General features: G+C 47.6%; 1 protein-coding gene across 1 annotated transcript in view; it reads right to left on the bottom strand.

Annotated features, from left to right (window-relative positions):
- Positions 1–291: 291 nt before the first annotated feature.
- The window catches only part of LOC8052522 (beta-1,3-galactosyltransferase 1), an 86,586-nt gene continuing 70,372 nt past the window's right edge, over positions 292–16,505 (bottom strand). The window contains exon 2 of the mRNA XM_029967459.4: positions 292–8,385. Coding sequence (XP_029823319.1) covers positions 7,429–8,385 — 957 coding nt within the window. The 3' untranslated portion in view covers positions 292–7,428. The remainder of the gene's footprint in view (positions 8,386–16,505) is intronic.

The following is a 16,505-nucleotide window of genomic DNA, read 5'->3' on the forward strand; positions in this document are numbered from 1 at the left end:
CTCGGGTGAAGCCTTGGAAATGAGGCTGTTGGATGACAATTGCCAAATCACCGCTCAGGATCATCTTTAGAAGCTTAAAACAATTTGCACCTTGATTGAAAGGTGGTTTTCAAGCGAGGCAATTTAAGGTTAACTGCCAGTAAAGCGTGTTGATTGCCTACCCGAGTATAGAGATGCCATAGACACTCACGCACATACAGGCAGGTTGTGATAAATACCCGATGGCTGGTCTCATACTTTGTCAGCCGCCATCAGACCAGGAATTGCGATACCAAGACAGGGGAAAGGGGGGGGGGGGGGGGGGGGATCTCATACGGGAACACTAGATTAATGAAACAAAATACTAAAAAACAAAAAAAGTAGAGCAGCGTATACGAAGAAATAAATCATTACAGGAAACATTTTCTTTAAATTCAACGCAATTTATGTCGCTCGTTGAGAGCAGACAGATGCAGATGTAAACTGCGCTGCAGATGCCTCCAAGCCCGTAAAACCACAAATGGAGCGAGGAGACAGGTGCTAGCTTACATAAAACGCGAAGAGACAGACAGCGTGTTAGAATCAAAAGGCTGTACTCAAATTGCAAACTTGGCCGTTTTTTCTTTCAACAACGGACTTAATGACGGCGTTTTCAATGCGCGCGCGCGCGAAAAGCGAACAATCACGCCCCTCACGATGTGCCCCGAGTCGGCTGTTTTCGAAGCAAAATGAGCCACAAACTCAGTTGAGCCAGCTTCATCGAAGGCTGATGGGAAAGACTATACCTATAGTCAAAGCAAAGGTAGCACGTTCCGGCTGTATTACATATTTGTGTCAGACCGCGAGCATCTGCGAGGGCTTCCGATTAGCATTTTTCAGAAATCACAGCGCGCCTTGTCGGCACCGTAGTCCATAACGGAGAGAGTACGGAAATAACTAGAGTCACGGGACCGGATTCAGAGGCGCCCAGGGCCTACATTATTTGTTTGATACCCTAATATTCTGGATTTTTTTTTCTTTTTTTTTTTACTAGGTAAACCATGTTTTTGGCTCTTTTTGCTTCGAGCCGAACGTGAAACGTCGTGGCTCAACGAGACCCGAAAAGCCCCCTTTATTGTGGACAAACGCCGACTCTAAATTTCCAATGATTGTCACTCGCGCTGCACTATACTCCACCTCACAAGTGTCTGCAGTAAAACCAAAGGCATGGGCGCGTGAGCCTAGCTCAGCAGAATGCTTTTGTTTGGACGAGGACTCGCGCAAAGGAGGCATTTTCCGAAGCCACACCCTCGTGCCCATGCCTTTGTTTAGATTGCGGACGTTTGTGAGATGGAGTATAACGGAAGTAGCTGGTACAGCTCTATGGGCAAAACAGCACACGATCAAAATTAACAATAGCAGATGCCCCTGAAAAACAACATAACAAAGAACTCCAAGCCATGGATTCACACTTACTTATTACTTTCACAATATATTATATCTTCCGCGGCAATCACTAGCTCTCGAAAGCATGCTAGTCTCGATGAGTGAGAGACGTGCTTCAAAATCGCCGCGAGGCGACTATATTGCATTATGTCACAAGTCAGAGCGCAGTCACGGCCATGCAGACACACAAACACGTACACACAGAACGAAAGCGTAAAGTCATGGTGCACCCTGCGCGCTTGAGTGGATTTTCCGTCGAAAACACAAGCACGAGACAACGAACGCCACGAGGTGGCGCTTTTGGCGCTGCCCTAAGCTAAAATGGTAAAACAAAATGGCTAGGTGGCGTAAGCTACCACCCGATCGAAAAGGCTTAGCCGGATTCATCCATCCATCCATCTTATTGGCTACATTAGAGAGAATTAAAAGCGCTAAAAGACACGAAAGACAAGTAGGAGGACCTGCACCACAGAACACTTTTAATTTTTATCGCTTTGCGCTGTACGCTCTTCTACCTGTCCTTCGTGTATTTTAGCGCTTTTAATTCTCTACAATGTACGACCAATTCGCTCAAGTCTTCGGTTGTTTTGGCTGGTAAGGTTTGGCTCCCCTTTGACCTCAGGTGAAACCAAGTATAGGCCCCTTTTCGATAAGGTGTTCAAGAACATTCATAAAGCATATGTTTGTGCGCCTTCACATTTATTACGCATCTATCGATGGCGACGACCGAGTACTTGGTCCACTCTAGAAAGAGAGACGGCGACAACGAGCAAAACAATAATAGCCGGTGAGACTCAGGGGACCTAATTTGTTTGCAATATGCGAGTCTTCGGGGTCAGCGATGATCTAGAAACGACAAGAAAACAAGAGTAAACTATTCGACATGTGAAGAATAACTCCCCGCCAAAAATTGTTCCGGGCTTTACATAGCTCAAGCATTACAAAAAGAAGAGTACAGCCCATAACGGAACACAAACAAAGCGACCGTGGCAACTGCAACAGTCTATTCGCTTCTAAAAAGCCGGTGATTGGCGCACTTTCAGATGTCCCGCGATGCACTCGTAAAAATCGATCTTTTAATCAGCTTAGCAAATCGAAAGGGAAAGTGTTATCGAACCCCAATCGTTGTGCGGTCTTCGCGAATAAAGGTGTCCCCCCCTTCCCCTCCCCTCCCCCCCTCCCCCCTTTACAGCGGTAGCTGTTTGTGCCCCCTTTTCGGCGAAATCCGGTGCTGTTCGTACGCAGAAACTTACATGATCGTGGGGGAGAGAGCCAGTTCTGCCGCGATATCCCTCTCCCAATAGGCGACGATCCCTCGCGCATCCACCTCATCCTCTGCGAGACCGTCTCGCTCTGGATGAGTTGATGTGGAGAGAACCTCTCGTCAAGACTTTTTATTTGCTTTTTCTCCTACTCTCCCCTAGCCCCTCTTTTTCCCGAAGTTCAAAAACGCTCTCTTCGCGTTCAAAAAAAAAAAAAAAAAAAAAAATAGAGAAGAAAGGAGCGCGGCTCCGGATAACGTTTGGAGAGGCAACCACCAAACAGCCCCCCACCCCCCCCCCCCCCCCCCCTGTTCGCGAGGAAGAGGCAATCGAGAAAGTGTCAACAGCGAGCCGAACATAACGAGCTGCGGAAGAACGAGGCGGAGCCGAAGTGACAGAGACGGCGGGACAAGCACTTCGTCGCTCTCTTCGCTGCGGCGACTGGGCGAATTTCAGAGCGCATTCCTAGAGCAACCAACAAACCCCTTCGGGTGCTGTTGATGTTTGCTAATGAAACTGCATTAACGCCGGAGTGCGACACTGGTCGCCACCTCTCATTGACTGAACTGGTGTTTCGAGTGAACCACGGTCTGGTGTGCCCTCAAGGACCACTCAGAGCGTAGCGCTGAGTACAATCACGTTCGAGTCATAACGCTCGCTTTGTTATTTGTTCATTCCAGCCGTCTGTCACGACGGACTATGTTTACTATAGCAAAAAAAAAAAAAAAAGCTTACTTTGTAAAAGTTGTTTTTATTATTATTAAGTGAGGAAAGTTAAACAGCAATAGTGGGCAGAACAAATGAAGTGTAGACGTGGCATTAAAACCATATCTGTTTGTTAAAAGTATAAAATATTAATGCTCTCAGAATTCGTCCACAGCAGGAAACGAATGTTCTTGTCAGATTCAAGATAGAAAACGTGGTGGCATTCATTTGAGTTCACTCAAAAATCGAGAGAAGCCCAAATGCAAACCGTCGGCAAGTGCGAATGCTGATAAATATCGAGCACAGCTAGATTTTTTTTTTTTTTTGTACCAGATTCGCGTTTTGGTGAAAGCGCGTTTTAAGGGAGACACGATCAACCTCAAAGCCTGGTACATATTCAGTGGTTAAAATGTTGGAGAGTCACCCAAATTTGTTTATTTGAATTGAATCCTTCCAAATTTCGCATTGTACGAAGTCTTCCATGTAGTTGTACTAAGAGACGACATACTTTGAATAAAAACGTTTTCGAACATTTCGATTACCATAAAAAATGAAATCAAACAAAAACGTTTTCCGTTTTCCACATTCCATCTAGAACGTTTAGTCAAATATAAGAGGATGCACTTTCAAGATCTGCATTCTTCCAAAAGTTTGAGAAAAAAACAAATTAAAACAGTTTTCACGGAACTTGCGGCAATATACTGCAACGCTATCGCGTGCTTCCACTCGGCCATTTTCTGAACACAATTGAGCTACGCTTTTCTGCTTTCCTCCGCCCAATCCAGAATCGTAGATATACAGCTCAGGCTGATCGTCTTGTTTTGCCGTTTCGCGGACCTATTCGCTACTGTGTACTACGGACAAACAAACAAAAAAGCGTAGAGGCGTTGTTGATTTAATGATTTAATAAAAGTAACTACTACACTAGACCTTGAAAGCAGTGTTTACGGAAGCAGTTAGCCACGACAGAAAAAAGGCGAATCCTCGTGAGCCCTGCAAGAGATTCAGTACCAGGGGTAAAATAGTGTAACGCTAAAAATATCCTCGTAAATTCGTACTCGTATAAACGCATGCCGAGGCCGGCAATAGTGAGAGAGAAGGTATTCTGGCAGAACACTGCGGCCGCGAGATTCTAAAATTCGTTAATATATTATGCGAGTAGGAATATGCATGTTCATAATTTCGTAAGATCTGTTTTTGTAACACCCTAAGAAATCTGGAATGTCTGCACTCCCGCAAAGCACTTAGGAGAACTAAGCGCTGGAACCCACGGCTAAGGACGAGGCTGTAATTACGTTTGAACCTGAAGACAAAACAGTCTACGAGTGCTTGGCGGGAAAAGGAGACCCTCCGGATGTTTTAGAGTGCAATATCGGCATAGACCGATACATTTTCAATAGCACCTGATTGTACAATGCCCCGCGATGCACTCAGAACACCAATCATAGATTTTCTTTCGATCAGACTAGCCAATAAGGAAGGAAGGAAGAACGAGCCTCATTTTATCAAAAGAGGGTCAATGATTGGTCAATGATTGGTGTTATGAGCGCAGCGCGTTAAACTGTACACTCGGGGCCTTTTCTGTGTTCTCCTCGGGTGCCAACAAGGCCAGATGGTAGGGAAATTGCCACGTCCTGCGGCGACTGCGGACAAAAGATTTTCAAGTAGTTGTTCCATATTTGTAACATTGCGGTGGAAGAAAAAAGAAGCATAGAATAAAAAGAGAATCATCAGGTTTGTAATACAAATGCAGCACTTTCGGGGGAATCCGGAGCTATGTCAGACCTACCTAGCGCCTCTGTATACGGCATTCATAGATGCCAGGGCAATGGTACTGCATAGGCAAAGGGACGTACTATAGACTCACTGCGCCAGAAGCATTGATGGTATCTCCATTTTTGCCGTTTCGGTCTTTAAGGTCACCATGCCAACCGTATCGCTAACAGCTGTGTTAAATAGTTTTATCGCTATATTTATTCGAGCACGTTGATGCGGGCTGAGAAAGGTGTGGTGTGGAAATGCGCATATTAGGCTGATTATTAAAGTGGGATAAAAACGACAGTTGGACCTTGTTAGTTGGAAGTTTCCTTTGGACAGTTGGTGGACAGCGAACTTTGTGCGTGGGAAAGGGCACCTATTTGAAGGGCTATCCAAACAGCAGATGCCGTGCACGGAACTTGCTGTACCGAAAATGGAGGTTTCCCTCAATTCTAATTCACTTCAATACTTTTTTTTTTTTTTTGGGGGGGGGGGGGGGGGGGGTGAAAGGTATTATTTGTTTTTGTCCTTGGATAGGGGCTTGAAGCGTGCCCACCACGTAGCTCTGGCCAGCCACTCAGAAGCTCTGCTGGCTGTTGTCTAGGCCTCCGTTGTTCTCGGTCCCCAATAGCCCGAAAACAAGGAAGAGAAAGAGACAACAGCGAGGAGGAAAGTCGTGCTGTTTGCGTGGTTGAAGTCTTCATTGAAGACGGAAGCGCGCACCCCAGCTTCGCGCACGCTTTTACTGCCGTGCACGGCATTTGCTGCGCCCTGTTTGGAAAGCCCTTGTGCATCCGGAGGCAGTGGCAGATGACGGCCAAATCCTGTTCAAGCGCGATCGATAATTTTCAGTTGTCATGGAAACTGGGCAAGCTCGGACACTTCTCCGTGTTTACACATGTCCTCCTATTCTTTGACCAATCTTGGCGAGGTGGCCCGGAGAAAAGCGTGGCGTTACTCTGGCAGCTAAGCTGCCGTACGCAGTGGCTCTAGATCTACCTACCAACAGACGGGCAGGGACGTTGGGCAGATTATCATACACTGGGAACACCACGGCTCTCCGAAACCACTAACGAAAATGTTTGTTCCTGGAGTACTCTGATATACGTACGAACGGCTATCACTATGTTGAGTTAAAAGCTCATTTTGTGACGAAGTCTGTGACCACAGAGTCAGCGATATTGACCCTGGTTCGCTTTTGACGTTACACAAAATAAGGAAAAAAAATATTATTCTAAAAATTAGTACACTGCGTGACGCAGTGAGCCCGAACACGACATTGGTGCTTTTTCGCGTTTTATACAGCAAGGTTGTTGACGAACGCCACACTTTCCCGCCTAGTTCGGTGCCCAAGATGATCAGATTGAGTCTTCGTGACCTAATTTCCATTCCTAGAAAAATACGCAAAACACCGTCGATCGCTTGTTCGTGCTAACTGTGTCGCGTTCTGTACCTAAGTGAACATTTCCACTGCCTCACGATGCGAACGCACCACGTTCAGTCCTGTCACTAACCTTTTCTTTTTCAAACACAAAAAGTGGTATTCGCCTGAGTGCATGTTCTTCCGGAGCATATATATATATATATATTAAAAAAAAAAAAAAAAAAAGACAAGCCAAACACTGCATTCGTTATTCTCTCTCAGTCTAAACCTCGTTTTAACGCGCTACAAGTATCTCCATCACATGGGCAGAAAATGCGAGCCATTTGTAACATTGCTCAAGTCATGCATAAAAAGACACACTCGAGTCTACTATGTCAATTCGCATCACGAGGTGCTCTTTCGCTTCCATCAGAAAGCTATTCAGTGTCGCGCCGACTCGTCTTCTTCACCGTATCACAAAGAAACCTGCTTTCTAAAATTGGCTTACCGACCTCAAGGTATTATACATTCCTACTGCCGATTTAAGCAACCGACGAAGTCAGTTTGCTCAAAAGCACAAGACTCGCTTTTTCTAAGCAAATCTCACAGATTCGTTTCCCCCGTCCTAAATGCCATGGACAGCAAGTGGAGTTGCTAATGATGAAAAGCAGCAAAGACTGTGGTAAACCACCACTCGGAGAATGCTGAATCGCGCCACTCTCGGCACTGCGGGACCACGGCCATCAACATCCGAACGATCGATGACCAGAACACACGCCATAGCTGGTTGACGCCTCTGCTTGACCCGCACAGAGCACTCGGTCGTCGCTGAAAGCGTCTCGAAGAGCAGGATGAACCCATCCTGAGCAGAGGGTCGTTTTTTTTAAGTAAAACCAGGGCACCCCTCCAGGAAGGTGGGGCACCCCTTCAACCTAATCAGGAGCACTTGATCCTCCGATCACGCACTCTGCTCCACATGCTCCTCAGTTCCGAAGGAGTCATGATGTGCGCCGTGATGAGTTTCCGAAACACGCACGGGTTATTCTTCCGCTTGTAAAACTTGAAGGCGTCGTAATTGACGGGCTTGATGCCCACCTTCTGCGCCACCATGCCGGTGACGAAGATGTCCTCCATGTAGAAGAAAGGAGTCTCCAACGCTGTCCTGAACAGCTGTCCCAACACGTCCCCGGACATCACGTACCCCGTGCCGGAAAGGTAGTCCGGGTACGTGTGATGCGGGTACACGAACGGCGGCACGTACCACTTGGACGTCCAGTCGCGGATGGGAGTCGCGCCGCTGATGAGGCAACCCAGGAGCATCTTGCGGCCGCCCTTCTTGTTAAGATACGACACGAGGTTGGGCACGTTCACGTACATGTCGTCGTCCGTCTTGAGGATGTACCTCGTCTGGGGACACTGCTGGCCGGTCCACTTCAGCAGCACCACAGACTTGACCGTCAGGTTGTTGTAGGTGTCCATGAAGTCGGCCTGAATGACGTCGCCGAAGAGCCTGCTTTCGCGGACCACGTCTTCCTGCAGCGTCTCATTGTCGGTGCGTCCCAGCAGAAAGAAGGCGCGGACCAGAGGCGACCTGGCGTCCTGTCCCCAGGTGTCGCGGATGGCCCTTCTGGCCACGAAGTTGTTCACGGCCGAACAGATGACGACCGCCAAGAAGGAAGGGCACGGGTCCTTGGGGCTGAGGAGCAGCGACCCGTTCGAGATGAGCTGGCGGATGTCCTGCTGCGCAAGGAGCCAGGACATGTCCGGGCGGGGCCTGCCCGCGAGGCTACCGAAGCTAAGCGGCCGGTACAGCAGTCCGTAGCCGAACAGGAGGCACAGTGCGATGACAGTGATCCGGGGCAGCAGGCGCACCAGGGCTGTCGCCATGTCCTCCTGCGAAAAACGAGGGACAATGTCGGTAACACGGCATCGCCTGTCACTGAGCGTCCGACAATTCAGACAGCTCTAGTCGCTGGTGCAGAAAAACACGCCCAGCTAGGAACTGTTCTGGAATTCACTTTTGCACGTGAAAACTTGTCCACGCTCATCGAAAGTCAGTCGATGATAGAGAGTACGTTCGTATTGACTCGTCAATAAGCCCAGCTATCTTGTTGATGCGTAGACGTGCGTAAATTTCAGTACTGAAATTTCTCAAGAGCCCCGGCGTCTGTAGTCCCCATACATGACTTGGAGGGCCAATCAGTTTTCTATCAAAATTAACAGCCTTTTCTTGGACACCGACTAAGGCCGAAAGCTAAAGACGCCTCGGCCATGCAAGTATTCCCGGCGCTGCGGGCGTCGCAGCTGGAGCGAGGGACGTGCTGAAAACGCGATACCCGCAGCACTAGCAAAAAAGCGAGCCTATAACTTTTGTATCAGATGACGCCAGAATTTTAAACTTTGGCGTCCAGTCCGGAGAACCGGCACTACATTTGGGCCTATACTGAGCGTTTGGGGAAGCGTAGCGCATATTTACTGATATAAAAACCGCGTTTTTTTTTTGTTTTTTTTCAGAGACACATTGTATTGTGCCGCATTGCAGATCCAGGAAGCCGGTGAACGACTGCTAAGAGGACGGTTTTGCGACGCTCTGCGACGTTAGTGATCGTAGGGCGGGATCGAGTTGGATGCCCTTCCCTGTGACTCATTAATCAGGACCTCGGGAGGGCGGAATACATTCCGCAAATTACGAGCCGGGCAAAGGAACTCGGCGCAGGCTCATTTCGGTTTCCGAAGCATGCGGTCTCGTTTGGAGAGACGCGTTCGTGGCACGCGCTGCGAATTTCACGCCCGTTAGTCCGTCAACGATACAGTGAGCAAGGGAGGAGTTGGTTCAAGTTTCTCGGTGCAATTAGGAAGGAGCGCGAAAAGTACTTAAAAGCTGGGACAGTTTGGCTAGCGAACCAACACCTAAACAAGAACGAAGTTTCGAATTTCTCGCGCAAGAGTCGATCATTTTATACACTCTTTGGAAACCCGGAGCGTCTGTTCTCCCACAAAGCGATCGGGAAAGCCAATCGCTCCAATGTGCGGAGGGCGCTCGGCGAATATGACGGGTCCGATAATATGTTTAAACCTAAAACAAAACGAAAAACGGCCTGCGTTGCAGCATGGAGCGTGACCTTTCACCATGCTCAGTGCCACATTCTCAAGTCCTGTTTTTTATTTCGTTTTTCTTTTTTCCGATTCATAATTTTTTTTTCTTTTTTTTTTGGGGGGGGGGGGGGGGTTATACATATTGTCAGCCCCGTCATTTGCCGACCGCCCTCCGTAGATTGCAGCGATCCGCATCTTTTTAAACTTATATAGTCAAAGGCCCTTTAAGAAACGCAGGGTGCACTCTAAAAAAAAGTCTGTGCGTCTACTTTCACGCACAACACTCGGAGAATCAAACAGCGCAACTCACGGAGGCAGCTCAGCGAATGACGATGCCGAAACATATGTCTAGACCAAAAAACGGACTCAGTTGTGAAATTAAGCAATGCAAGCGTGATGTTTTGCATTGCTTAATGTCACAACTCAGTCTGCGTTTTTTGGTCTAAACATATGTTTCGGCATCGTCATTCGCTGAGCTGCCTCCGTAAGTTTCGCTGAAGACTGAATCCTCGCAAGAACATTAGCATATATGTTAAGCTGTAAAAGTTTGTGAAGCAGGAGTTTGTAAAAAACGTAACCAAACGCCTTAGCAAGAAAAAAAAATTAAATAGCAGTTTGCCTGAGTATTTTGGTCAAGAATACGATGAAGATCACGGGTGAGTCATACGGGCTGTGTTTCCCATGAGCATGTTTTTTGAAAATCATGTTAAAGTGGGCTGAAAATGTTAGATTGCAAATGCTAATTCACAAGGTGAGAGTCAATACCATATTCGAGAAGCTTACAGGCGACGCGGGTTAATCCGATGGGGCGATAACGATGAGGGGAAGGTTGTTGATTCATTGTTCGGCATTCTTATCGGGTAATGACGCAATCTCGTTGGCTCCGGTGTGACAATAAGGGATCGTCCTGCGCTTCTTTAGCTCTCAATGACTAGAGTAAAAAAAAATGTTTCAAGAAAGGACGAGTTCATCATGTCCTCTTACCGCGACGGATTTCCAAATGACACAAAGAGTGACATCTCAAAACAAACAAACTCGAAGAACGTATTCCGAAAATAGCCGGCACGTTCTCCCAAACGGGCGCATAAGGCCCGCTGTGCGCTCTTTTCAATGCGCGATGAAACACTGCACGTAAATATATTTAGAAAAAGAATAATTCAGCGGTTTCCGATGATACCTCCGAAGGTTTACAATTAAAAATTGTACCTACTTCCTGACCGAGAAAAGATACAACTATTGAAGAAAGAAAAAAACACACAAACACACACATGCGCGCGCGCGCACACACACACACACACACACGCAAACACACAAACACACACACGAAAAGAGCTGGCTTTCCGACTTCCGGAAAACAAAATTCGCCACAGAGCGCCGTGGCGTGCACCACGAATCCGCTCTGGTTTCTTTTGAATCACGAGAATAAAAAGGAATAAACTCAATCCTTCACGTCTTGCAACCTGCAAAAGAAGAAAGCGGCGCGCAGATGCCACCACGGAATGGTTCCCGGTGCCCTCACCGCGATTCCCGCTGTTTTCGCGACATGTCTATCCATTTGGAACGAGGCTGTGTTCCCAATCTTACCCAAATGGATCCGAGTTACTCCGGCGGATCGTATCACGTGACAGCACAGATTGAAAAATGCTGGACGCGGGTTGGTTTTAGAACGCCAAGGGTACAAAACCCTTATCCTGGAGTAAGATCGAGTCAATTTTGGAACACGGCCATAGGGTGCTTTCATTGACGTCATCATGTCTGGTGCGTGCCGAAGACAAGCATTCCAAAGGTGCATCTGAAACCATCGATTATGTAGTACACAGAGGTTTCGTCGCGCTGACACCCAACAACAAAATGGCAGACACCGTGCGCACGCAGAAACCAGATTCGCGCGTGTTGAAGCGTCTGCGCTCATGCGCACTGCCGACAGCAGCACCACCGCAGTGACGTAATGTCAGAGTTGAGCTCGTGTCTACCCATACATATACCTATCATGCGTCGCCGGAGTATTTTAGGTGCAAGAGGTTCCGACGGGACAGATTTCGACCGACCGGCCATTCGAGATATATAGGCTTTAAAACTGCCGCACTCGAGAACCGTTGATGGGTTTATGAAGGGATAAAAGCGAAAACAAGATCGGTAACCCGATAATGCATTTGTTTTAGACGCCGCTCAAACAAGCAAAGTAAATAAAAAAAAAAAGATTTTCTGGCGTGCGATATCCGCAAAGGTGTCATACACAAGACGAAGGCAGTCGTCCCTATGCCATACGGCGTCTACGCTTTGACAGCCAACAAGAAAACACTGCCTCGGTAAAAAAAGAAAAAAAGAGTGCTTTGGGTTTTAGACGTGCGACGACCAAGGGACTGCTCTGACAATGCTTCGAAGAGGAACGCTTGAGAAATGGTCGGAGACGGGACGGGGAGAACACGCAGTGGTGGAGGCGAGGCGGCAGCTTGGCAAGGACCGCCCGGCATTCATCGACGCTCAAAAGGGGAACTCACTCCTACATCAAAGAAGGGGCGCCACGCAGCTCCCCGTATTACGAGCATTCCAGCGAGGACGCCCGCAAGGGCTCCAACGCTCTCGGGTGAGAAGTGCCTTCGAACACGCTGCGCCGCAAAGCACTCGGAACGACAATCCATTTTATAGGCCGTTCGGCCGAGGAGAGCGGTAATCAGTCACGTGCTCCAACACTAACCGAGTTTGAGTTGGCAAAAATAAGTAGACGGCTGCATGGCGCTGAATCAATAGGGCGCGGTACACCGTTCAAACTTCTTATTAAAAAGAAATGACTAAAGAAAGATGGATGTCTGGTGTAAATAAGCGTGATGAGGAAAGGAGGCGAGTTTTAAGCCGGGGCCATACTGCTTATCCCATCATACGAAAGACAGTCTGCAAACACAAGTCACCGAAGTAACCGTGGTTCGAATGCCGCGTGCCAAGTTTTCTCCTTGAACTAAATGCCACGCCGCATTCGAAGCATGGATCTCGCGGTGACTTCCAGTTCGAATCTCGATGCAGACTGTCGTTTCTTTGATGTATAAGCAGTGCGACCCCGGTTTCACGGTCGTCTCGCTTAGGCTGTTGAACAAACCTTCCCCCCTTCCCCCTTCAAAAAAAAAAAAAAAAAAGTCGTACGCTTTATTTTGGAGAACACTCACGCTTGGATGAAGGAAAAGCGCGGTTATTCTTGACTACGTGGTTCTTTCAACGTCATTTCAGTTTTAGGGACGAGCGTTTCACGCGTAAAAGTGGCGGTTGGCGTGAGGTTAAGCGTGATATTTTTTTTAGATTGTATGGCAGAATGCACAAACGGTTTCTGAGGACGTGTAATAAATATGAATCACTCCAGCCATTCGCATACCTGAAAAAACCCAGGGCGTGGCTAGTCCGGACCACCTGCGTTCCGCAGCCAATGAGGGTGCGGCATCAGCTGATATTAAGAACGCTGAAGAACAACTCGCAATACAAGAGCAGTGACCAAAACAAGCCACACGTTTCTGAAGCCGTGAGTGACAACATACACTCTAACAAAAGTCTGTGCGTCTACTTTCACGCTCAACACTCGGAGAGCCAATCACCGCAACTTACGGAGGCAGTTCAGCGAATGACAATGCCGAAACATATGCTTAGACCAAAAAACTCAGTATCAGTTGTGACATGAAGCAATGCAAAACGTCACGCTTGCATTGCTTAATGTCACGACTTAGACTGCGTTTTTTGGTCTAAACATATGTTTTGGCTTCGTCATTCGCTAAGCTGCCTCCGTAAGTTGTGGTGATTGGATCTCCGAGTGTTGCGCGAGAAAGTAGACTCACAGACTTTTTTTAGAGTGCAACAGCTTATTATATTCACGTTCCTAGCTCCGCGATTCATTCCTTGGCACTCTGGCAATACACAAAATAGCAGCGCCCCTAGCAGTTCGGGTGCACTCTGGGCGCAGAAAACTGTTAAATATCACTCTGTAAAAAAAAAAAAAAAAAAGGTGTAGCTTTTACACTTCTTGCCACATCTATGGCACCCCAAAGCTTCGGTTCGACGTATACAGCGCAATAACGTCAAACTGACGGCACCAACTTTTACGAGGAGCTTGATGACGGTGGGATATAACATATTAAACAGCTGAAGTACTTGTCAAAAACAGGAAGAGAAAATCACCGAGGTTTTGCTGTAGGGCCAAAAAAAAAAAAAAAAAAACCCCGATTGCTTTCTTTTTGCATTGAGTCATACGTAGATTAGCTATTTTATTAAGTTGTACAACTCGGCTATCAAATAGCCACTCCTGAAAGTTCGTATACCTTCGGTTAAGATCAGTGCGCTGTACGTCGAAGTGAAGTTTTGGGGTGTCATACATGCAACAAAAAATGTAAAAACTACACTTTTTTTTTTGGGAGTGAGTTATTGCCGGTTTGTGAATCCTGCTATCGGCTCCGCACCGCCATTGCTCACGTCGTCGTGGTTTGCTCCACACTTGCGCGCGATGCACTAAGTACCCTTTTCTTCTCGTCCCTATACATCAGTCACGGCGAATAACGAAACTATTGCGATTTTGCTAGCGCGGGGAGCGAGCGAAAAAGCTGCAACGGCGAAGTCAAGTGAACGCAGATCGACGTATTCGGTCGACCATATCGTCTGCTTTTTGCGCAGGGTTTGCGCTGACGTCAGAACGACGCCGAGTTCTGATTGGTGTTGATTGGAAGGGCTAGACATCAAAGCTACAGGCCTTAAGGTCTACCCACTATTTATTTATTTTTTAACCAGCCAATAAGAGTTTCGCGTACTGACATCATCGCAGCCACTACGCAAAAAGCAGACGAACTTGCGTTCCGCATACGCCGAACGCCGCGCCAGCACAGAGCTTGCATTTGTTTGCAACCTCGAGAACAGCCACCCAGAGCTCTGCAGCCATACCGAGACCGCAGCGACGTAGCAAGAGGTGCACGTTTGCGCTTGAACGCATTCTCGTACAGCGAGGTCGAGGTTCGTCATGCACCGCGTTAGTCTCGGAGTGAACATGGCGATCGGCGAAGCGAGGGTGTTATAAAACTAGAGCACTAGTCTCAGTGGCTGTTCCCGCGAGGTTGCAAGCAAATGCATCCAGTAAGCTGGCACGGCGTTCGGCGTATGTCGATCTGTATTCACTTGACTTCGCCGTTGCGGCGTCTTCGCTCACTACCCGTGCCAGCAAGATCGCCATTGTTTCGTTATTCGCCGAGTCGGATAGCGACGAGAAGAAAAGGGTACCGACTGCGTCGTGTTTAAGTGTGAGCAATCCACGACGACGTGAGCAATGGAGGTGCGGGGATGATAGCAGACGACAGACGCACAACCCGGCGAAGCCGAAACAACCCGTTGATCGTCTCCTGCTCCCGAAGTGCACCTGAAACGCTAGGGGCGCTGCTACTTTTGCATATTGCCCATTGGCTGGGGAACGATATGGTGCTCAGAAATCGCCGTTCTGCGTTGCTGAAGCTGTGAGTAACGATAGATACAAGGCCTTTGCCGTGTTCAGCACTAGACGTAATACTGTGTCCGAACGCCGCTGGTAAAACTTGCTGCGCAAACAAGGTCACGCGAGTATGATAAGAAATGTTGAGAGATGCAGCGAATCAACAGCCGCTCCACCCGTTACCGGACTCTTAGTGTGACGTCATGGGGAAAAGTAAGCGGGCCTTCTCAGTAAGTCTGGTTCCTCGCTGAGCATTCCTATTTCCCCCCTTATGTGAAGAAGTAAGATATATGTAGGTGCATATCAAATTAGACGCATGTTATCCTATCGAGCCGTACACGTTTCAACACCGAAAGCATCGCTTCTTTCTCCGACAACGAAATATTGTAAGAACTTACTTCGCGCGGCGAGTGAACAATGCGCAAAACATTTTTTTTTTTAGTTGACAATGCGCATGGACGGTGTTGATATAAGCGTATTTATTACTATATGCGAAGTAAGTGAGGCGATATTTCGGCACTGAAATATACCGACCGAATTCACAAAAGGGTCATATCCACAAACTCGCATCAGCCTTAGGCTCCCGAGCGCGATGCGAGGTTTGGAGCAAGGTATTACCAGTGCTAAAAAGCAACACACGAAACGTGCTCAAATTTCTGCAATTTGTTGGAATTTCAGTAACTAAACACATTATTTCATAAGTTACAATATTATTTCAGTAACTGTAACAGCAATCTGACTACATTTTTGGAGGACAGCTTATAACTCGGTCCGATCAGAGTTACTTCTCGAGACTACGTTAACAAATACACGAATTCACACGCATAATTCATTGGCGCAACTGGAACGTCCCTGCCTCAAGGTCCGTCGCGAGCAGGGTGTTAGCTCAAAACGGAACTGTGTCGACATGTTTTGTGAGTTAAAAACGGAATCGATAATGGTGCGTAAACGCGGCCAACGTGGACGTCCTGGGAAGTTAAACAATTAATTACCCTGGGAAAGTACCTACAGTCAAAGCGATAGCTGGGAGCCTTCGACGGACCTTCCTTGCTGCCCTCGGTGTTGCCGTAACAAGCGAGATCAGGGGAAAGGCATGCAAAGTGTCAGCAACAAAACGCAGTTTAGTTTCTGACAATCTCTCGCATGGTTCGACGTTGTTCTATAACAGACACACTTTCCCATGCTTTGTCATCATAGCGCGCGCTATCTATAGGTGTGAGACTCCCCACCGCCCTTTGCAGTACGTAGCTAAACAGGAACTGCGTGTTTAATTTAGAAGCGCGAAGGCATTTCGTCGGACTGTGTGCACGGCGGCATATTAGACGAAATGATGCAATGACACTGAAGAAGTAGCGGATAGAAAAGAAAGGAGAAATCCTTTAAAAATTCAAAATTCCTTCGTTACAATTCGCATATTGCACTTCATTTCATTAGCAAGTGCTGCTCGATAGTTAAAATTCCCATCCAG

This window comes from Ixodes scapularis, unplaced genomic scaffold (genome assembly GCF_016920785.2).
Source record: "Ixodes scapularis isolate PalLabHiFi unplaced genomic scaffold, ASM1692078v2 PGA_scaffold0__279_contigs__length_252992795, whole genome shotgun sequence".
Lineage (NCBI taxonomy): Eukaryota > Metazoa > Arthropoda > Arachnida > Ixodida > Ixodidae > Ixodes > Ixodes scapularis.